We start from the raw sequence: 24,316 nt of genomic DNA, 5'->3' as shown, positions 1-24,316 counted from the left end.
GCCTCCTCGTGTCACCTCGTGTTATTATATATATATATATATATATATATATATACATATATATTTCCCAGAGATGGGTTGCGGCTGGTAGGGCATCCGCTACGCAAAAACTTGCTGGATAAGTTGGCGGTTCATTCCACTGTGGCGACCATGGATTAATAAAGGGACTAAGCCGACAAGAAAATTAATGAATATATATATATATATATATATATATATATATATATATATATATATATATATATATATATTTTTTTTTTTTTTTTTTTTTTTTTTTTTGGCCCTTAGAGTTCACTGAATGTACAGTAAATATGCTCACATATTACAAGTGAGAGAATTCTATCTCTGATTATCTATTAAACATCTACGTTGCATAACCGAAAATAAAACATACATGTCTAAAATTTAGTTTTCTATTAAAAAAGTTCAATTAAATAACTTGCACTTTTGGAAACTAAATAAATTATTTTCTGTACTTTTCATATAAATAAGCAGTATCTCTTCTAAATAAAGTAACTTGTATCCTGTAAATAATACTTTAAAAAGTGCATTTCTTGCATATTTTGTATATTCTAATGTAAATAATAATTTTAATGTAATGGTAACTTTGCTATCTCAAAGTATCTGTGGCTTCCAATCATTATCAGCGTAGTGCAAAGTAAGGCTCAAAAATGGGTTTATCATCCTACTTGCGCAGAGATCAGATGTGGCTGCAAAATGGCCACAGAAGTATAATCAGCTTCAGCCTTTAACATAGCGGGGTGATGTGACTCTACATGCAGTAGGCAAAGTAATTGAAAAAATCATCCTGGAAAAAATTTGAGCAATTATAGGCTTTGAATGTCGATTTCGATTACTTTTCGATTAAACGCCCAGCCCTAGTATATTACTTCTTTTGCACAATAAATTTCAGAGAAAGCGTAAGCTATCATTTTATTCAGGATACCCAGTGATAGCCACGTTCATTAGTATGCTAAAACGTACCTACAAATGCCTTGTATCATAACACACAAGCAACAAGAGATGATGCTGTGGAGCTTTTCTCCTCCACTGCCTCCAAAGCCCAAAGGATCAGATCTAGTTTCTTCATGTAGCTTGTGCTTTTAGGGCTCATATGGATCCTGAGAGAATATTGCTTACAGATGGGCCTTTCACAGAAGGTATGAATAGCCGCACCATCTCAGCAACCCCGTCAGTACCGGGTGGGTTTCTAATGGGTCCTCCGGCCTCTCCTCAATTTCACGGCACCGTCTCTGTGACGCCGTGACATGCAGATGCTTGACGGTGGTTTCTACATGCGCACACGCAACAGCTCTGCAATGCATTAGTCAATGAGCCATGAAACGCCACTCACTTTTTTGCATTGGTGAAATATAGGTCCAGGTGCTGAGAGCCTCTTGACGTGTGTAAGTAATGTTTTAGCGATGAGATGGATGACTACAAGACCGGTTCACAATGGCTGTTCATTATAAATCTCTGAATGTCATGCATCAGGCTTCATAAATATAGAAACATAACAGCCTTAAACAGGTCAAGGCAGAATAGATTGCATCGAGGCTGGAGCTGTGTGTGTGTCATGCATTGGATATATGACACAGTCTTTATCTCACTGCACAACATAAGCCATACTGTAAATCAAAGGGTCTCCATGACAGCATGTCCTTCGTTTTCCTGAAGCTTTTGTGTCAGAGAGGAAACTCATTCCTTTTGTGTGGCCGCTTTCTACAAACACACAATCAGAAAGTCTATCGCTGATTTCATCTCTTCGCATTAGGTGGAGATAAGAACGTGATAGACAGAAAGTGAGAATGGAGCGGTTTCTCATTGGCAAGCAGTGTTCAAGGGTTAAAGCATTACAAAAGCAATGGCAATTAAAGTAATATAACCTTTAGCTCTGTAATCGAATGCATAACTAATACAGTTTTGGTTATATTGTATACTGGAAAAAGAGATTAGCTGACTTTAATTTTAAATAAGTGAGTAAACCTGGTGCTTTTAATGTGATTAGTTGACTTAACTTAATAAAAAATGAGTAAACATGTTGCCCTAAAAGGTAACATTTCATTTTGATGGTCCATTTGAGAATTAGTAGACTGTCTGCTTAATATCTGTTGATATGCTGCTTCAACAGACATTTAACTGACTATAAGAAACTTTGCAAGTACATGTCAAGTTACACTAACTCTAACCCCAACCTCAACCCCAACCTAACAGTCTACTTATAATCTAATGAGAATTAATTGGCATGTTGATGCAATGTACTATTACTTAAATTGAACAAAAGGACCATCAAAATAAAGGGTGACCCCCTAAAATTATTGAGTTAATCTGCATAATTATAATAATCAAGGTGAGTCAACTTAAAAGTTCCAAGTTACATTACAAGCTTACTCACTACTTTCCCTACTTGAAATGATCAAGTTAAGTCCTGCTCACACTGTGGCATTTCAGCAATGATTTGATCTCTTATTTTATCACTATGGTTTGTTACACATCCTTCCCTGTGATATGATTATTATCTCTAACCTCAGTGTGATACTGCTGGGTGTAAACAAACACAGAGAAAAGTTCCAGTGTAGTAACAGTTTAAACTATGTTTAGCCTATATTAATTTTTATTTTGCACTGAAATCATTGAAGGACATTCAGTCAGTGCTAATCATCCAAGAGATTTTTTTTTTATTCTTGACAAAGAAAACACTGTATCTAACCAGTACGTGATGTGTGGTGTGAACTTGAATGAAAAGAAAGTATAAGAATAGCAATCTAAGAAGATATACTGTATACAGAATAAGAAAAACAGGTTGAACAGTACAGTAGACTGTATAGATGCTCTATTGTGTTCTCTATACTGGATCTCAGCCATATGTAAGTTTGATTTGTTTGTCTACTTTTTTAAAAGGTCATTGTATTGTCCTCATTTAAAATGCCTACTTGTATGTTGGTGCCAATAGCCTAGTAGTTAAGTGCGCCGAAATATGGCTCCATGGTGCTCACGGTGACCTGAGTTCAATTCCCGGCTCAAGATCCTTTGCCGACCCTACCCCTCTCTCTGCTCCCAATACTTTTCTGGCAACCTCTTCTTTCCTTTCCAAGTGAAGGTGAAAAACCCCTAAAAAATAATTATATATAATTAAAAATGCCTACTCGTATATCTGTGGTAATTAAGAATTAAATGAATGCAAAACACACTTAAAATTACAATCATAATGTAACTAATTACTATTAAATTGTATTTACTTTTACTTTTTGTTTGTGTGTGTGTGTGTGTGTTTCTTTTAGTATAGATATACTGTATTGTTTTTCCTCACTTGGTTTATTGCATGGCTAATTGCGAAATCTGTTGGTTTCAGGTGTGATGTGGTGAAAGTGATAAACTAGGGGTTTTGTATTGCTGTTTTGACCTAATGGAGACAGGTCAAAACATTCCCCTCAATAAATAGTTTGTTTTGTTTTTGAGAGAACAATAATGGCAGTGTACCATTTTTTATTTATATATTTATTACTTTTCACTCTTTCTAGGGAGGACACTCTGAAACGATCATCGGTTACTGAGACTTTTGAACTTACATGACTTTAATTGTAAATTGTAAATTATATTGTAATCAATATCAGTAGCATGTTTTCATCCAAAGATGCAAATTAAATTTCAGTTTTCAATCAATAAAAGACGTACAAATAAAGCAGTATTTCTATCCAACGAGTCAAAGCAAACAAAATTGTCACTTTCTGATTAACTGGTGCCAAAAATCTAAAGTAAAAATGGAATTTACTGTGGGATGAGAAGCTGCGTTAATCTGTTCCTCATTTAGTGAATTACTTGCTCCGCAGAAGACAAATACTGACATGCAATGAACGCATGGCATTTGAAGGTGTGAGACGTAGAGCACAGACTCTTTTGAATTTTCTGGAGATAATTAATAATATATTGACACTAATACTGAAACAACTGAGGTGTTTTAGAAGGACCAAAACAACATTTCAGATGTTTTACAATGTGCTCCGCCTGCTGGTTTGTCCATTCACACGCATTTTTATCACACACATTACATTATCACACGTCTTTTTTAATGCCCATACTGGAGTTTGTTTGGTAATAGTGTTTCCATCATAGTTTATGCACATGTTTTCTTATTGAATAAAAAGTTTACCCTACTCAGTTTTTTATGTTGTAATGTGCATTTTCAAAATTGATGCACATCTTGGTGTTTCCATCAACTGTTTTTTTATGCGCTTCTCCAAAATGCCCATAAAAAATAGGTGGATGAAAACATATGCTATATATGTTTTCTCTACCAATAAAAGGTTAAATACAGCAACTATTAACACATAAAAAAACTTGGCCAACTTTGTTAAAATGTCTATGAGGGCCCACACAGTCTGTGTGAGTGTTTTTTTCAGACTGGTCCCCAGGCCTGATATTTGATCTGCTAACAGCTGGACTGTCAGTAGCAGAGGCAGCAAACAGGACAGAGAGTGACAGGGGGAAGTCAAACACATGTCTTTCCTGCCCTGCCCATGGCCGCAGCCCGGAGACCCTGCATGAACTGATCTGTTGGCACAGGCTCCAAGCGCCTCTCCCTGGAGAGACCACATTGCTGACAAGCAGCCAGAAAACTGTATTTGCGGTGCGTGCTGTTGTTGATGTACGTCCATATGGGCTGTTGCCCTCCAAAACCCTGGATAGCAATAGCCTGATGTTGCTCCATGGAGTGACACTGCACTTTACTTCCTCATTCTCAAACAGACAGCTCCAGTACAAAGCCATTGCTCCTCTTGTAGCCTGCTGTAATGTTAGAATTTTCCCACTAATTTGTGTTTTGTTTTGTATTTTAATTTAGTTTAGTTTAGTTTTAGTTTGTTTTAGTTTTATTGTTTTGTTTTATTTTATTTTATTTTATTTTATTTATTTTTTATTTTATTTTATTTTTGTTTTGTTTTGTTTTTTATTTTTTTATTTTATTAGTTTTATTTTACTCTATTTTTATTTTGTTTTGTTTTTTTATTTTATTTATTTTTATTTTTATTTAATTTTTATTATTTTTTGTTGATTTTTTATTCTATTTCTATTTTATTTTGTTTTGTTTTTTGTTTTGTTTCATTTAATTTTTATTTTATTTTAGTTTTTGTTTTGTTTTTTGTTTGTTTATTATTGTTTTGTTTTATTTTGTATTTTAATTTAGTTAAGTTTAGTTTTAGTTTGTTTTAGTTTTATTGTTTTGTTTTATTCTATTTTATTTTTGTTTTGTTTTATTTTATTAGTTTTATTTTACTCAATTTTTATTTTGTTTAGTTTTTTTATTTCATTTATTTTTATTTTTATTTAATTTTTATTAATTTGTTGTTGATTTTTTAATTCTTTTTTCTTTATTTTGTTTTGTTTTTTGTTTTGTTTCATTTAATTTTCATTTTATTTTAGTTTTAGTTTTATTTTTTGTTTGTTTTTTATTGTTTTGTTTTTATACTATTTTAATTTAATTTAATTTTGTTTTGTTTTATTTTTTAATTTTTATTATATTTCTAGTTTGTTTTGTTTTTATTCTAATTTTGTTTTGTTTAGTTATTTTATTTTATTTTTTTTATTTGCCTAATTGAAATGCAATATTTAGGTTTGTTTGTCTAATTTGAGCTAAACTCCTTTTTATGTTGTTTGTTTTTATAACTGTATTTTTTGATGTAATTTCTTATTTATTTTTGCGTGTATTTATGTCTTTATTTATTTTAAAGTTTTTCAAAAGGTTTCACCTTCAGCAAACTCCCATTTTCCTTTTGTCCTTTTAGATTTAAGTGTTGTTGTTTCTTATTGTTATGTTGTTTTGCCCGCTGCTTCATCCTTACTCTGCTTATCAAGTTTTATAGGCAAACAGGAGTGAAATACGCTTTGGCTGGGTTGTCGGGATTGCATTCCAGAAAGGGAGCGCTGACCGTAAGCCGAATTATATGAGTGAAAGTGTGAGAGTGCGGGCGACTGTGTGCTTTTTCAAGCCCCGCTGTAAAGCCACGCCATGCCAAAAATCTTTCAGAAGGGTGTAACTTGGATACATGACTAATTCTTTCCAGATGTTTAAAATTACTGTCGCAAAAATATTTTTCATCTAGCCAGACTGGCGGGGGGTTAATGGAATCACGCAGATTGTGTATTTTTTATTCATTATGCAAACAACGCTTGAAAACTTGCGCCAGGCAAAAACTTGTGTAAATACTAGTTTCTTTTCCCTGAGAGGCACTCCTTTGAGGTTCCCCATTTTTGTTTGCAGTCTAGACCTGGAAATCTGGAACAATAGAACAAAAGGGGTGGCCAAGGGTGCCAGAGAACGGCTTCCCAAAGCAAAAAAAACAGCCAAATATTGAGGAATGTTTAAAATAAGGCCCCCGTGTTGGGACACAATGAGAGGATGGAGATTTGGCACTCGATCACTCAAGAGCACAAAGAGATTAACAGAGCCATTACAGCCCGCTAGCCTCTCCACTGCGCCTTTTCTCTTTCATCCCTCGTTCTTCCATCCCTTTTTTAGTAAAGCTTATCTGCCAACCGTCGTCTCCAAATGCTTTTGACTGTCCGTTACTACCGAGTCTCTCTGGAATGCAACTACCCGCCCCTTCCTTGCTGTCTTCCCGCATCATTCTGCCCCATTGGGATGCATCTATCCGTTGGCTTAGACCTGGCAGAAGCAAAGCTGCTCCTAATGGTGCATACTGCATGTTTTGACTGCACTGTTTGATTTTCCACTGCAGTTTAGAAGTGCTTCGAAATAGGTGGCATTATAGGCATTTCATTATAGTGATGCCTACTGCTATCACATCCTTGTAAACAATAACACAAGCAAATGCTTATCAATGGAGTTTGGAATGGTTTGATTAAATTGAATGAAATAAATTCAATGGAATGATTCATTTTTATTTTTGCTCGCCCTATCAAGATCTTCTTGGATTTGCTCCACAGCTGCCAACCAGAGGATATTCTTTAGTTCCTTCAATGTCATCCGCTTGTTAAGTCATGACATGTGGAATACTGTTTCCGTATCCATGCCGCTACTCGTTTGAATTGAGAAAATATTTGTTTATAGGGATGTGACAAGATCTTGGGCTACGAGATCTTGTAAGGCGAAATCGCGGCGAGATTTCTTGTCGAGGTGAAAAGATGTCTTGTGAGTTGTGATCTGATGTTATAATGGAGCATAATGGTGAATTTAACACTGAAGATTTGAAGCAGGATTGGATTTAAACCTATCAACCTGGGCTTCCTCTGTGTTGTCCGTCACTTGTTTGCTTGGGCGAGTGTGACGTAATCGCCTTTTTTCACCGCTAAGTTCAAAGTTTGCCGGATCCAAAAGCAGACGCTGCTACAACTGCTGCTACACAAATTAACCACAGCTCATTAAAATAGAAGTAAAATAACATCATTAAAAGTTGATTTTAAAAAGCACCTAAATTGTTTAGCATTTTGTAATACTTTTTATTATTATCATTATTATTATTTTATTTTAGTTTTTTTTCAGTTGCATCAAAATCTGTTTTCCATTTATATATTACCAAATGTTGAGCTAATATTAAAAAATATATATATAAACATTATTTTCCATTAATATATTAGCAAATTATTTTGCAGTGTTTGCATGTCCTTCACTGCATAGAATGTAATAAAATAGAAGTAAAATAACATTCATTATAGGTTGTTTAAAAGAAAAAATCACCTGAATAGTTTTGCAGTTTTTGCAATTTTGTTTTTTGTTTTTGTTTTTTTCATTTGAATAAAAGACCATTTTCCAATTAGATAATTTATCATTGTAGATTTCTTGAAAATAGGGTAAAAATCTCATCTCATCTTGTTCTCATGAACCCAATCTCGTGTCTTGTCTCGTTTCGTGGAGAGAGCGCCTTGTCATACTCCTATTTGTTTATAAATTTTATATAAAACCATGGTGTACACAACAGTCTGCACTTGCTGCATCGCAGACACCAATATTTTAACAATTTACAAAAAAACAAAATCACTTTCTGGCCATTTGATATTAGGCATGGAAATATATGTATATTGTGATCCTGATTTTCAAAAGTCTTAAATCGCTTTGTAAACGTTTATTATTACCATTTGATGAGTCTCCTCATACAGTTTGATAGAGCGATAGGACCCGGAAGCTGCTTTGAGTGATGTCACACTTAACAAGTGGATTATTCAGTTGTGTTCATTCAATGATCCTTTGGTGGCTGATACCAAAATCTACTGAGTCTGGTGTCTTATGTCGCAAGTTTAGCGATGCATGTACCCAGCAGACACACAGTCATAAGATGGTAATATTAAGTTAGATTTGGGTGACCATGTTATTTAGGTGACCAAGAACAATGTTTTTTTGACGTCTAATAATATTTTGTTGATTTTAGGTTATGTCGAAAAGTGACCAAAATCCAATGTTGAGCCGACATCTTAAACTAACACCATATTGACCCCAAATACTGACATTTATTTTTTAGGTATAACAACCAAAATCCAAGATCTGATAGACGTCATATTGGTAACATCCAAACAACGTCAAGCTGTAAGACGTTGATATTTTGTTGTTTTTAGGTTGCATTGGAAAGTAACTAAAATATAATGTCTGTCTGATGTTGTACATTGACATCGACCTGATGTCGAGTTTTGACGTCAAAACGATTTTTATTTCCCAAGAAAATGCAACATCCCACGACATTGGGGTAAAATCTGTCAATCTGACATCATGTTGACTTTCCGTGCTTGCTGGGTAGTTTTACACACCACTTTTTAGTATGGGTACAGCTCAATTTAGAATTTAAAGTCTGCGTGAACTTGACTTTTATTTGATTATGTTAATGAACTTTCAACTAAAAATGAAAATTGAGTAGGGGGCGGAGCTTTCTTTTTGTGCATCATTCTCTCATAGCAAACTAATGGTGAGAGTGTTGTGGTTAAGAATATTGAGGCTGAAATCATCAAACTGACATCAACAAAGAAGAACCGCCACTACAAATGCAGAAGCAAACTTTTTTAAATGGATTAAGTTAATTGTTCACCTAAAAAATAATAATGTACACTAGCAAAATAAACATTGTGCATTGGATATCACATAGACTTTAAGCAGATGTAATACTAAAAAGGTCCCAGTTACCACCCGCTGTACACTTTGGAAAACCCCAAAAAAAGTGAGCAGGGATGCAAGGCTAAAAATGCTTTGTGATTGTGATGAAGTAATTTTGTAAGACTTTTTCAAATTAATTCAACAACTTAAATTATACTCATTTAAAAAAAAATTCTGACAGTAAAATTTTATTGGCAGTGAAAAAGTTGAGAGGCATTTCTTCACCAGCGTTGACATGACCACAAAGTAGCAATATTGCAAGTAGCAGGAGCAAGTGTCGTAGAACATGGAAAGTACATACACCAAAAAATTATAACAAAAAGTCATGACAACAAATGTATTTATGTTACTTTAACTTATTTTAATAAGTTAATCGGGTTTCAGCTCATTTTTGTAGTTATACAAGGTTTAACTTAATATTTTTGAGCTGAGGTTACTAGAAAACTTTATTTGATTTAACTAAGCGATGTAGGGCAGTAAGATTTTTTTTTTTTACAGTGTAGAAATGTTCTGTCATCATGTTATCAGACTTCGCTTTTTTCCATGAGCATGTGTGGTTTGGCTAATATTTTTGTTTTTCCTCTTTTACCCAAAAACTATTTTCAGCAAACCGAAAATTTGGTGCATCCTTAATGCAGAGTAAAAGTTCCACAAGTAGGCTGCACTTCGACTGGAGCTGCTCTCTCTTGTCACTGATTGTGTGTCCCCTCTATCCAATTACCCTCCTCCATTTGACTTCCACTCTCCATCCCCGGGCAGCCCAATGGAGTAGATCCTGTGCCCTCTTCTCAGTTATTTGTTTTCCAAATTGTCTGATTTATTTGCTCAATTTTGCACAAGTACAGCGCAGTGAACTAAAAGCTAATTCCGGCTCGCTGTCACATCCTGGCATGGCGAGTGTGACTCTCGGTCATGAAGATGGATGCGGGAAAAGTAGCAGGTTGATGGGAAACTCTTATGACCCAAGGTTATACAAACGCTCTTGGCAGAGGGATTAATTGTGTAAGATCTTAGCGATGATTGCTGTCGTGAGGTCTGACTGAAATCCTGTTAGCCGGGGCGAGAGATGCATTACTGATGGCGAGGCTGCGGCCCAGGTGATGCATGGCGGCTGTAATGAACAAAGTGGAAGCGCGAAAAACTAATCTCCTCTGTATCTTGCTGACCTTCTCCAGAGTGATATTAAGTTAGTTGATGATGCTTCGCTCCCTGTGTGAACGGTTATGAGACTATTAATCCGACACAAATGAAACGGAAGAAAATGTGTCTCATTCGGTGAGTAGCAGAATGAAAGGCTAGTTTACAGTATACACTTTGTAAACAGCCTGCAAAACTTTCGCTTAGATTTACACTGTTAACGATTAAGCATTTGCATTTTTTTTTAGTCCTTATTTAATTTGTTTAATTGTATGGAAAACCAAACCATAATTAGAAAAAAATCTTAAGAATATTTTAGCAAAGTCGGCCTAAGCAACATGCGTAGGTCTACAAAGTTGCACAAGTCATGTGCAGCAGCTCTCTAGCTCCTGCAACAACATCTTCTCCACTGTCACACATTCACACCACAAGCGCAGGCTGGAGAGAGTAGAGCTGAAACGGTGCATTAAAATCTGTGGATCTTATTAATGCATTTATTGGGTAAAATAGCTACTTTTTACTGTCATTTAATGTGTTTTTGGTCATTAACAATACACTGTCGCTTTAATTGAGCGTGAGCAGTCGAAAAAATAAACCAAGCAGCGAACTGACACTCTGCTTACACTTCTTGCTGAAGCGATACTTTTGCATGAGGTATGAAAGCTCTAATCTGTTAACAAAAACACAAAAAAAGTCTGTGCAGCTCACGTTCTGCTCGCGCGTGTGGTGTGAAAGAGGTGATAGCAAAAAACGGGGACTTTTTATAATGAACCAAACTATAAAGCAGATTGACAACCCATTCCAAAAAAACAAACAATGCAGTATACATACTTCGTCCTTGTTGCATTATTTATAAAGATAATTAATCTACACTCATTTTCGTAGTTAAAGCAACTGAGTATTGTAGTTGAGAAAGTCTGTTATAACAGCCCACGTATTAAAAAATTGTCTGGTTTAAATCGACTTAGGCTCAGTTCGTTTCGTAACCGGTTGGGCTCGGACACAAGGTGCACAGGCTTGGGTAGGGTCAGGTTTCATTTTTTGGGCCTGATCTAAGCTCTAATGAAGGCCAATGACTTTTATTTTTAATTTAAGATGACGATTCAATTCAGTCCGATGATTTTAAATGTGTTTCAAAAAATTAAACCAATTGTTTATGTTGGTCACACATTTTCTAGCAGCAGGACATGTGTTTTTGCACGCGTTTGTTGTGTTCAGACAACAAGAAAATCTTGCGTGATGCAAAGTTTTTATCAATAGCCAAAGTTTGTAGTAGATTGTGGTTGTGTATTAAAAAAGAATTTAAAAAATCAGACTATGCGTAAGAAATTATTTACTGCCTTTATAATATAGAAAGTAGTTGTCACCTCACAGCAAGAAGGTCGCTAGCTCAAGTCTGCATGTTCTCCCCGTGTTAGCGTAGGTTTACTCTGGGTACTCAGGTTTCCCCCATAGTCCAAAGACATGTGCTATAGGTGAAAAAGGTAAACAAAATGCTAGAGTAAATGCGAGAGTGTATAGAAGTTTCTCAGTGCTGGGTTATGGCTGGAAGGGCATCCACTGCATAAAACATATGCTGTAATATTTGGCAGGTTATTCCACTGTGGAAACCCCTGATAAATAAGGGACTAAGCTGAAGGAAATGAATGAATATAGAAGGTGAACACACACACATAAATTTATATATAATATGAGTAATACTGTATATTTGAATTTGTAGTGTTCTAGAAAATATGTATCTGATTGGCTTAACTCTGTACTATTGGTAAGAGTATGATTATGGTTTCATTATAGTGTCATTCAATTATAGTATTATGGTTTGCATTTTGCATATTTCTACGCATTAAAGGAGAAAAAATGATCACACCCTTAGAACAAAATTAGACAGGCATTAGAAAGTTGTTATGTTTGATATGTGTAGTGTGGAGAGCTCAAACGCCATGCTCTCTACTTTTGCACAGGCGGGTGGTCTTTTTTATCCTGTGTGAATCAGGGGACATGCCTGATAGCAGAGTGACTCCACTATTCAGAAGCTTTTTAATTGCCAATCATTTTTTCTCATTTGCCTATCTGCTCTATTTGGTTCACCTTATCTTCTCCAGCTCTGTCTCAATTTGCAATTGTGGAAGACTGATGCTTATCTCGCACACCTCAGAGTCGTTCTTTACCAGAAAAAAAGGATGAAATTAAAACCCACCTGGCATTTCTTCTGCGTAAGAACTCAAGCTGTGCAATTACCAAACCTTTAATTATGTGTAGATTCAACACAAGAGGTTTTGAAACATGATATAATGCTCACAAAAGGCCTCTAATCTACGGAAATCTAGGTGAACTGCTTCCTCGTTTTTTCCCTCAAACTTGTTTTTTAAAAAAGTCCTTTGTTAACAATTGGTACTTGGCATGTTGCTAAGAAACACACGATTCTCTCACAGCATTGATGCTTTGCTCAATGCTCAGAGACTCTCGTGTGTTAAAGCTTTTTCTACATGCGTAACTAAGAAAGAAGTGTAAAGTAACCTATGATTAATGTATTAGACAAGCTTCACATGTTTATAATTAGCGTCAGTCTAAAGTCTTTCTGGAAATTGTGGGTGTTCTTTCTCTCTAAAATTAGACCACATTAAACGATACTCATTTTTTAGGGCTGCCTAGAAACTACTTTGTGATTTCTGAGAGACATGCAAAGCAAGTGAACACACACAAACGCGACGCTAGGTTCAGGAGTTCACCTGTGTAATAGCTGTCATGGAGGCAAAGCTGCTATCTGTGGCTGCAGATTTCCCCCCATGCGGCGTGGATCATCCGTGATAAAGACACCACTGAATGATGCTGAGACGGCTGTCAAAATCCTCAACCTGCCCTAGGGCTATATCTCTGTCCGGCTGACTGAGGAGACTTTCTTTCTTTTTTTACACACACTAAAAATTGGACACAGGAGTTCTGAGGGATTTCTTTCTTTGTGGGTTTTTACCCCATCATTTTAGGGGAATTAATGCTGGAGAAACAAACTTCATGGATGGTTGGTGAGCAAGAATCTGTTTCACATTCTGTATGATTCCTGAAAGGTATTGATGTCATGGTCAAAAGTTTGTTTTCGTACTGTAAACAACTTGGATCTAGTCCAGTTCTACTCCCATAGGTCTCATTTTGCTTTTGTATATTTCTATAAGGGTTCCCATTTGGGTGAGTAGTGGCATTGTGCTTATCGTAAGGTTTAAAATGTGTGGAGACTTTGTAGCAAAACAGATTTTTATGCTATACTGTATATATGTACTCACCAGTCACTTGCTAGTACACTTTAAAAACCCAAAAGGTTAAGGTAACTCAAATCATTTGAGGAAACCAATTGCAACACACCATTTAAGTTCAACAACTAATCCTAATTTGTACTGTGAACTTAATCCCTTTGAGTAAACAAAGCAAATTGAGCACAGTAAACCCCAATAAATGAAGAGAACTCAAACCAACTGAGTACTGTAAAACCGAATAAGTTAAGGCAACTCAAGCAGTTTGAGAAAACCGATTGCTACAAACTGTTAGAGTTAAACTAATCTATATGAGTACTGTGTACTTACTCCATTTAAGTTGAAGTAATGAGGTAATTAATTAACTCAATACCTTCAACACTGAGTTCAAAACTCTTTACAAATGAGTAGGATTGACCTTCAGTCAATGTTGAGTTAACTTCACTCATTTCATTTGATAAAGTTGACTGTTGGGTTTTACAGTGTACCAGTTTTGACCGCCCAGACTTAACTGCTATTGATTCAAGTCGAGACTGGAAACATTCTTTAGAGATTTTCATCCATATTAACATGATAGCATCTCAAAGCTGCTGCAGATTTGTTGGCTGAACATCCATGATGTAAATCTTTGGTTTCACCACATCCCAATGGTGCTTTATTGGATTGGAGATCCAGTGACTATGCAGGATATTTGAGAATAGTGAACTCATTGACGTGTTCAAGAGACCCGTTTGAGATCATTTGATTTTTGTGGAATGGTTTGTTATCCAGCCGTCACAAGATAGACCCACTGTGACCATAAAGGGGTGGACATGTTCCACCATAATGCTGTGGTATTTAAGTAATGTTGGTAAAAATTGCAAAATGTGTGCCAAGAATATATCTCCATTCCAATAAGCTTTCACCAGCAGCCTGAACTGTATATACAGAACAGGTTGGATCTACTTTCATGTTATTTATGCCAAATTCTGACCCTGGCCTAAGAATGTGACAGCGGAAATCAAGACTCATAGAACCAGGCAATCTTTTATTAAATTTTCTTGAGTCTGATCATATTTTAGCATATACTTTTTAGTTTTTAGTGGAGGTCATGTGTGGTCTTTTGCTTACTGTAGTTCATCTGCTTCAAGGTTAAATGTGTAGATTTGCAGTTTCTGTCTGACACCTACAACCATGCTTTATTTAAAGTAAGTTTCTGTAAATAGAATTTGATTCACATTGATTCAAGTGACTCAAAACTTTTACGAGTTCCTTTTTTTCTCAAACGAAGATATTTTTAAAAACCTGAAACCATTGACATCTATAGTAAGAAAAACAAACTGGACGAAATATCGCTGAAATGTTGGCTAAAAGAGGAGGCGAACAGACAGCTAATGCTAACGCTTCACCGAGGAAGGATGAGCTAACACCTGCTTCTTTGAAGAAGATAATTACACCCACCATTCGCACGGAAGTGTCAACATTTGAACTGAACGACTGAATGTTTATCCAAGCTTCATTCTGCTGTGTCCACGTTGCAATCAAACCTTTCATTACAAGCTTAGAAGATTGTGGACACTTAATGACTCGGGCGACCGCTTGACAGCGATCAAGGCACTATGCAATGCATTAAAAAAAGAAAACGGCTTCCTTAAACTCAAAGTGGATGATTTTGATAACCGCTTGCATATGCAAAATCTGAAGAACATTTGAATACCAGAGGGATTAGAGGGTCAAAGTCCAGTTATGTTCATGATATCACTCTTTATTAAAACTTTCGGACATAATGCCTTTGAGAAACCTCTACAAATTGACCGCGCTCATCACGTCAGCCAAAAAACTCATCCGAATGCATATACTAGGCATATGCTTGTCCATCTCCACCATTATCAAATCAAAGAACTTAATTTGAAAGTCGCGAACGAGGCTCTTTGGAATTCAACAGTGTGGCCATTCTCATTTTCCTGGACATGTCTGCTGAGGTGGCGAGGCAGTACTCCGAGTTCAAAGCTTCACTTTGCAGTGCTAGCGTAACCTATGGCATGCTAAATCTTGCTAAACTATGCATCGATTGCACAGGACAGCTGCATTTCATCCAAACCCCACAGGTTACGATGGAATTCTTCACTGCTAACATCAAGAATGCAGTAAATCAGGTTTGAAGGACAAAACTGATCCAAATTAAGAACTGTAGAAAAGCAAACGCGATAAAAGTCAATGATTACAAGTTTCCAACATCTTTTAAAATATGTTCTGACAGAAACAAGAAACTCAAACCAGTTTGGAACAAGTGAAGAGTGAATAAATTATGACGGAATCAGTTGAGCTGGTAACCTAATACATAACATAGATAAGTTTATTGCATAACAAGCCAAATATGCACTATATGTGTTATCTTTGGATACAGGAGAGAGATTCTGCAATTTACTGTATCCATCTTTTGACACTTATTTGCCTTAAACAGCGTTCTTTTGAGCTTCTGAAATCGGTAGATCCCACAAAGTGATGGTTGGCCTCTCTGAAGATGCTCCCAAGAGTTTCCTCCTCCTCTAAGCTGAGGGTTTTATGGGATGACCTTTTCTAGACAGCATCTATGTGGTTTGATGTAGCTTCCATTTCACGATAATTCAACCAATAATGTCTCCAGAGGCATCATAGATATATTCCAACCCGTTTCTTTGCTTTTGAAATATTTATCTTCTTTTGGAATTTGTTTTAGTCTTCACAGCTTTCGATTTCGCACTGCCTAGATCTTAAAAATCAAGCAAGTGTAAATGCTATGATTTACAGAGAGTGGACATTTTCAAGAACTTATGAGTTTCTATAATATCATGAATACTAAAAAAAGGGGTTTGCATATTTGCTCCTCCAGGCTGCCAGTGTATATGCAACCAACAGAGCCAAGATTCATTTCTTATTAACTAAATGTCATTAAAAACAGATATATTCAGTGTCCATTTCTCAAGTAACATCACAGTTCCCATTTAAAAATCCATGTTGAAAAGAGGCATATTTATCTGTGCTTTCACATGGGTGCTAATAGGCTCTTAAAAAGTCTCTCATTACTTTCTCATATTGAATTCTGTTCAAGTCCATTTCTGGGCTGTCAGAAAGTTAATCAAAGCTTTGTTTCTGTGCGGTGCGCCTGCATAATCCATGTGGCGCTCCACTATTAGGAGTGAGGCACTTCAGATGAGATGTTTTGATCCTCATCAATCATCGCTTTCTATCCATTCAAATACTGACGCTCGTGTCCTAGGCCAATTAAAGGAACAATTAAAAGGAAATCCCTCCAGAAGGAAGAAAAAGTTTCTCTCGCCTTCAGTTTCTCTTGGAAGAAGGTGCTTCTGATGCTGGACGGGCAGTCGCTCTGGCTGCCAACGCAGAGAAATGATACTGACACATGAAAGGCTTGCAGTCAATGATTAGCGAGATGGGCTACGGATCAATTTGGCCTGCCGCAGACTTTAAAGCCTTTCGCTATGCTAATCAATGAAAAACTGCCTGCTCGTTAATGCATTCAAAGATTGATGGAAAACAAATGGCTGCCTTTAACATCGTCCCTCATCAGCCCTCCTGTGGTGCTGCCACACAGACACACTCACGCATGTTTTAATTTTTATTAGGTCGTCCCATAGACATAATGATTTTTACACTGTACAGACTGTATGTTCTGTACTCTTAACCCTGCCACTTAATCTAGCCATCAGAAAACATTCTGCATTTTTACATATTCATAATACTTAATTATGCATGATTTATAAGCCATTTTCTTCAGAGATCAATACCATTACAACAACAAAACAAATAACCCCACAAAATATTACTGGTATTACTTTGGAGATTTAGTCCCCATAATGTGATGAATACCAGGACCACACAGACACACATTGTTTTCCCCCTATACTGATTGTAACTGTATTGTTTTCTGTGTCATTTGTAGTGTTTTACTGTTGCCTCATCTACATTTGCTTTATATTTTCGTTTACTATAGTAGAGTAGCTTCAGGACACATTTTATTTTTGATTGTTTGTTTGTTTGTTGGTGGTTTATTTGCCATCTTGGCTGATGACATGAGATCTCAAGAGGGTTCTTGTTCTTGTTTCTGAAGCTTGAGCTGAGTTGAGCTGTCTTTTATCATTGCACCCAGAAGATTCAACTCTTAAATTTAATTTAATTTAACTGCTGCCTAATTTAATTTTATTGTATTATTTTTAATCAATTTAGATTTTAATTTAATTTAATTTAATTGCTGCCTAAGTTAATTGTATTATTTTTAATTAATTTTGATTTTATTTTATTTATATTATTATTATTATTATTAGTAGTAGTAGTAGTATTTTATTTTACTTTTTATTTTATCTTTATTAAATCTTTTTATTTAATTTTATTTCAGAATGGTTTATATACCATACAGAATATAGTATAAAACAATATAAAAGTGAAAAACATATAATTTTTAGAAGACCAGTGAGTAAGATTTAAAAAGAAATTGAAAAAGATTCTTAGTAATATATATATGAGTTTTTTTTATAACATAATATAATTTTTACATGATATAGAATTAATAAAAGAGTGGGTCACACTTTGCATAAAGGTTTCATTAGTTAATGCAAAGGGCGAGGCAGTTGCGCAGTAGGTAGTGCTGTCGCCTCACAGCAAGAAGGTCACTGGTTCGAACCTCGGCTCAGTTGTCATTTCTGTGTGGAGTTTGCATGTTCTCCCTGCCTTCGCGTGGGTTTCCTCAGGGTGCTCTGGTTTCCCCCACAGTCCAAAGACATGTGGTACAGGTGAATTGGGTAGGCAAAATTGTCCGTAGTGTATGAGTGTGTGTGTGTGAATGTGTGTGTGGATGTTTCCGAGAGATGGGTTGCGGCTGGAAGGGCGTCCACTGCTTAAAAAACTTGCTGGATAAGTTGACGGTTCATTCCGCTGTGGCGACCCCAGATTAATAAAGGGACTAAACCGACAAGAAAATGAATGAATGAGTTAATGTATTTACTAACATGAACCATAAACAATGCTTGTAAAGCATTTATTAATCAACATTTAACATTTACTTATGCATTGTTAACATCCAGTTTCATGCTTGTTAACAATAGTTAATGCACCATGAGTTAAATAGTGAACAACTGTATTTTCATTAACTAACATTAAAGGTGCAGTAGATGATCTGAATAAATGCTAACTGTTAGCATAACTTCTTTAAAATAGTCTCTTCACTGCCATCCAAAGCCACGCCTCATAATATCATGAACGTGCACCGTAAAGATGACAGTAGACAACTCACTAGTTCTTGTCATTCTCCAGTTAGAAAACTTTATAGTACTCTATAATTGTACAATTATGAACAAAAACTGTATTATATCTAACATGTTGTGTAGCAAACAAAACATAATGTGCAGTATTTTTAATGCTCGCAGTGAACGCTGTTCTTACTTTCTTACACACTTTGTCCTAAAGTGACTACCGTATGCTTAGTGGTTGGCTGGTGGCGTGCAGGAATTACACTTATTACTAACCCATACTTGCATGCTATTTCAGACAGAATATTCAAAGTAGCATGGTAAACAATATAAGGAGCGTGACATTCTCATTGTTTTAAAATGAAGCAGTGGGAATATAAAACCAACTTTAGCTCAGTAAAGCAGGCTAGGCGGAATACCTCTATTTACTTTTGTTTTGTTGTTAAACAAAATAAAAATCTACATTACTGATGCTGTAAAAGGTCCCTTATGAATCAGAAAATAGTCACATGAATCTTCCGCTGGAAAATTTCAGTGGCTGAACAACACTTCTGTGCATATAACCCTTCATAACAACAAAATCTACATACTGTAAGCTTTGTGTGACTAAAAGGGTTTTAAAACATTACATTACCTGTCTAAAGTCATCCTTCCTCCAGCGTGCAAAAGTAACTCCAGTATTAATTCAGCATTTTAAAGTTTTGATTCATCAATTGTTTTTACTGGTGCCACTCTCTCTGTCGTTTACAAGTGAATGCGTGCACACAAACGACAGATCTGCATGAATGGATGCACAGATGTACAAATCTACATTTGTTGACAGACAGTTTGGGCTACTTATCAGAATAATGGGAATTATCGTTTCAACATTCTTTAATTGGATGAACATTTTATAGTTTTATGCCTTACCCAGAATATAAAAATACATATCAATACATTTAGATCATTTACTTCAATCTGTACTATTGGAAAGTGAAGAGGCTTTCAAGCAGCACAATAAAAAGGTTTCTGAAGACCTACTGCACTTTTAACTACTACTATATGAACAAATATTGTAATAAATGTATTGTTCATTGTTAGTTTGTTAATAAATGCATTAACTGATAGTAACTAATGCAACCTCATTGTAAAGTGTGTTAGAATTAGAAAGTTAAAGCAGTTATTTGTGATATGAAAGAATAGAATATAAAGTGTTCGTGTTAGATAACCACAAACTTTTTTTTATTTGTTTTTTCATACTTCTTTTGATTTTGAGATGGACATCGCTGAAAAACTGTGTGAGTGTGTCACATTGATTTGCTTCAGTGAGCTGATTCAAGAACAGATGTTGCTACTGTCAGGCTGAATCAAATCATTAAGTCACCCAATTCATGAGTCTTATCGCTTTAAAACGAGACCAAACCAGAACACTCTGCACTGAATCATGCAAGTCCTAGCTTTATGTGCCTGCTCAAGTCAGTTATTGAGAATACAATTGCTTTCTTACAACTCCAAATAATTATCAAAGTGTAAATCCTCCCTCATCTATTATTCAAATCTTAAAAAGCTTTTCTAGAACGCCCAGCTAATCCTACAGCTGTGACCTCTGACCTTGAACCACTGCCCTTTGCCTGTCCCGCAGGAGCAGAGCCCCAGTAACCAGACCTCTTTGGCCATGATGCAGGAGCCACAGGAGGTGGTGGAGGAGACCGTGACCATAGAGGAGGACCCCGGCACACCCACCTCGCATGTGTCTGTGGTCACCTCTGAGGACGGGACAACACGCCGCACAGAGACTAAGGTATTCATCCTTATAAGTGACACATTCAGAAGGGATGTATGATTTAAAAATACAGTTGTTTATATATTATGTTTATGATAGGTGATGGTAATAAGGATGGCAATACACAAAAGTGCTCATTCTGGATATCTGACAAGCATGTTCTTTAAAGAGAATCGTCCCCCTCTTATGCTGGGTTCATTCCAAATGCAAATTTAAGTATTTACAGATGAATTCAAAATGATTAGCCCTCCTGTAATTGTTTTTCTTTTTCAAATATTTTCCAAATGCTGTTTAACAGAGCAAGGAATTTTTTTACAGTATTTCCTGCAATGTTTTCTCTTCTGGAGAAAGGCTTATTTGTTTTATTTTGGCTAGAATAAAAGCAGTTTTTAATTTTTTAGAAACCATTTTAAGGTCAACATTATTAGCATCCTTAAACTATATATTTTTGATGGTCTACAGAACAAACAATTCTTATACACTAGCCTTGTTTCCATCCGAAAATGTGAATTAAATTTATGCGTAAAATTTATATATCTTATAAAAGGCGTTCGAATAAAGCAGCGTGTCCATCCAACGAGTCAAAGATAACAAAATCGTCACTTCCTGATTAACTGGCGCCAAATATCAACAGTAAAAAGAAAATTTGCTGGGGTTGGAGAAGCTGAGCAAAACTTTTCTTTATTTAATAAATTACTTCTCAAAAGACAATGCCAACACGCAATGAACACTTGGTGGCGTTGAAGCCATAAGACGCAGAGCACAGACGCTCTTGACAGTTCTGGAGGTTATTAAAAATTTAACACTAATACTGAAATGGTTAAGGCGTTTCAGAATGACCAAAGCAACATTTCAGATGTTTTACAATGTGCTCAGCCTGCTGGTTTGTCCATTCACACATTTTTATCATCACAAAATCACTTATAACAATCTCATGACTTTTTTTTAATGCTCATGGTGGAATTTGTTTGTTAAAAGTGTTTCCATTATAGTTTATGCCATGTTTTCTTATCGAATAAAACATTTATTCTACATAGTTATGAGCATATGCTTTTATGAACATTTTCAAAATTGATGCAAATCTTGTCGTTTCCAACAACCGATTTTTTTCTTGCGCATATTCAAAATGCGCATAAAAATAGATAAAAACATAGCTACAGACTTGCCTAATTACACTAAAGCAGGTCGCACACCAGAAGCGCCACTCGGCGCCGCGACACGGCGCGCACATGACAGTTTTAAGTATCGCACACAAGACGCGCACATTCGAATGATATTTAACATGAAACTAATCAGATGGCGCTCTGTGGCGCGGCTGGAAAATGAACTGTGTCCTGAGCCGTCGCGGGGCGCCGCCGACAGCCGCCGACTTGCGGCGCCGGTGTGTGCATCCTTATAGAAACCTATGTTTAGAATTCTAAAATGCATGGCGCTGCGTGGCGCTGCGCGGCGCACCGCCGAGCGCCGCCGAGCGCCGCTTCTGGTGTGCGACCTACTTAACTTGTCTAATTAACGTAGTTAAGCCTTTAAATTGGACTTAATTTAATACTAGCTTAAGCTTAAGCTGAATACTAGTATGTTGAAAAATATCTAGTAAAATATTATGTACTGTCATCATGACAAAGATAGAATAAATCAGTTATTAGAAATAAGTTATTAAAACTATTATGTTTAGAAATATGTTGAAAACAATCTTTAATCCGTTAAACAGACATTGGGGAAAAAATATACAGGGTAGCTAATAATTCTGACTTCAAATGTATGCAAGAAAATTACATACAGTTTCAATACAAACTTGTAATCCGTGATGGTGTGATGATTTTGGAGTGAACTCACGGAATTTGCCTCAATAGCTGTGTACTTTCAAAAATTCCACTCGAGGTAAAAAAACATCTGGAGTAAATTAGAGCGAGTGACACGATGATAATGTTCTATGTATGTTGGGTCCCAGCATAAGAGATGAGGTATTTGATACTAAACGCAACATAAATGTTATGTTAGAATTTACTCAAGTTATTCATGCATTGTATGTACAATTATAGTACAAATTATTAATATTATGGATATTTTACATAATAGAAAAATGTGTGGTTACACTCAAAAAAAGATGTTTCTTCAAACTGCGTATTTAAAAATTAGCTGAAATGACATATCTCTTGAGTTTTTTGGAGGGACAAATTATTTGTTTGACGGTATATTCAATCAAAAGTTAATTTATAACACAAATTGCTTGTATGGAACCCAGGATTTTACATTTCAGTGTATATAAATCAGTGTTATTTTAGTATTAGTACTGTCCTGTTTTAATGTTTGTTTATTTTGCTATTGTTTATGTTTGTCATTTTAGTTTTAGTAATTGTTTGTGCCTTTTTTACGTTTTTATTAGTTTTGTTTTTAAATAGTTCTGAATAAAACTATTTTAGTAAAAAAAAAAATTGTTATTTTTAAAATAACGCTAAACTTTAATTGTTTTAGTTAGTTCACAAGTCAATATTTATTTATTTTTAATATATTATTTTCTAATATTTTTGTCTCACCTCTTTTAGTTATTTTAGTTAATGGATTTTCAAACAATTAAAATAACAACACTAGCAAAAAGCCTTTTGTCCAGATTAGTGGGCCATGTTGGTTTAGGTTACAGTACTGTTAGTCAATTGCTTCCAGATCAATCTGGTGTTCTATTTTACCCAATCAGCTGTTTAGTGATGAGACAAAGGGATTAACATGACATACCGGTACTTATTTATCATTTACAGCTCAGCTCTTTTATACCAGAGTTACTAATAAATGACTTGAATGTGTTAGACTTCAAAAACCTGAACAGTTTTACTCCTAAAATTCAATAAAAAACTTTCTATGTAATAACAATAGGGCTGTATAGATCCATCTGTTTGCAGGTATGTTGTACTTTTGAAAGTCACACACTCTTGATACGCCTTTGCTTTTGTTTTGTTGTTCCTAAAAGGACAATGTGACTAATATGAAGGTGAGTTAAAATCTCTCCCTCACATACGCTTTCTCACACACGCCTCTTGTCAGTCACCATTATTTGTGCCCATTGAAGCTCAACAATGCACAGCATTGCAGCGCTGGTGTGAAATCACTGCATAAAGCTTCGATTGGCAGAGCGGTCACCTCTTAACACCCTTTACTGCTACAGTCCTGCCCATACATCTACTCACCCCTTGCAGATTCTTATAAATATTTCACCTTTTTTTTAATAATAGCAAGGAAAATTTATGAAAATTTCAATTTTTTGTTTAAATGTATTTTTATTTTTGTTATTATTATTGTTTAATGCATTCCTGATGAGGCTATGGTTATGTCAACTGAATGAGCAGAGTTAATGAGAAGATGCGGTTTTGCCATATTGTTAGATGCGGTATGTCACACTGCTAATTAGCGACTGTGACAGGTGCGCTGATGGCTTGTCATGGAAATGTTGACACTGAATGTTACTCACTGTGTGCACACAGAACTTTTGTTTTGAATACACGTGAACTAAACAGAGATTACCATGCACATAAACACTGCATTTTTTGAACTGAGGAAAAACTTACTGTGCTGAGGAAAAACATACTGTACTGTATGTAAATATGCTGTAGCTAGTCACTGAATGATATAAAAAGGAGTCACGAAATGCAGATTTTTAAGTGTATGTAATTATTTATTAAGGTTATTTTATGAAGTTTCACTGAAAAAAAAAAAAACATTTAACTTATTTTGTCTTTGCCATAATGACAGTATAAACTAAATTACTAGTTTTTTTGCAAGATACCATTGTTCAGATGGAAAAAAGCACAATTTTAAGCCGTAGGTTAACTAGGCAAGCATTTAGACAAGTCATTGGACA

The 24,316-nt window shown here is 35.6% G+C and overlaps 1 protein-coding gene across 51 annotated transcripts in view; it reads left to right on the top strand.

Moving 5' to 3' along the window:
- Positions 1-24,316, top strand: part of arvcfb (ARVCF delta catenin family member b) — a 423,234-nt gene that overhangs the window by 260,274 nt on the left and 138,644 nt on the right. For 31 of the 51 annotated variants that reach the window (XM_073950724.1, XM_073950712.1, XM_073950705.1 and 28 more), the window contains one exon: positions 20,323-20,481. In XM_073950724.1, the coding sequence (XP_073806825.1) occupies positions 20,323-20,481 (159 nt within the window). Of the gene's footprint in view, positions 1-20,322; positions 20,482-23,428; positions 23,450-24,316 lie in introns of all 51 variants that reach the window. The other 20 variants (XM_073950710.1, XM_073950714.1, XM_073950703.1 and 17 more) reach the window with 1 other exon arrangement.

Source organism: Danio rerio, chromosome 5, assembly GCF_049306965.1.
Source record: "Danio rerio strain Tuebingen ecotype United States chromosome 5, GRCz12tu, whole genome shotgun sequence".
NCBI classification, from domain to species: Eukaryota; Metazoa; Chordata; class Actinopteri; order Cypriniformes; family Danionidae; genus Danio; species Danio rerio.
Note: the sequence above shows the minus strand (reverse complement) of the source record. Positions and strands in the feature narration are given on the sequence as shown.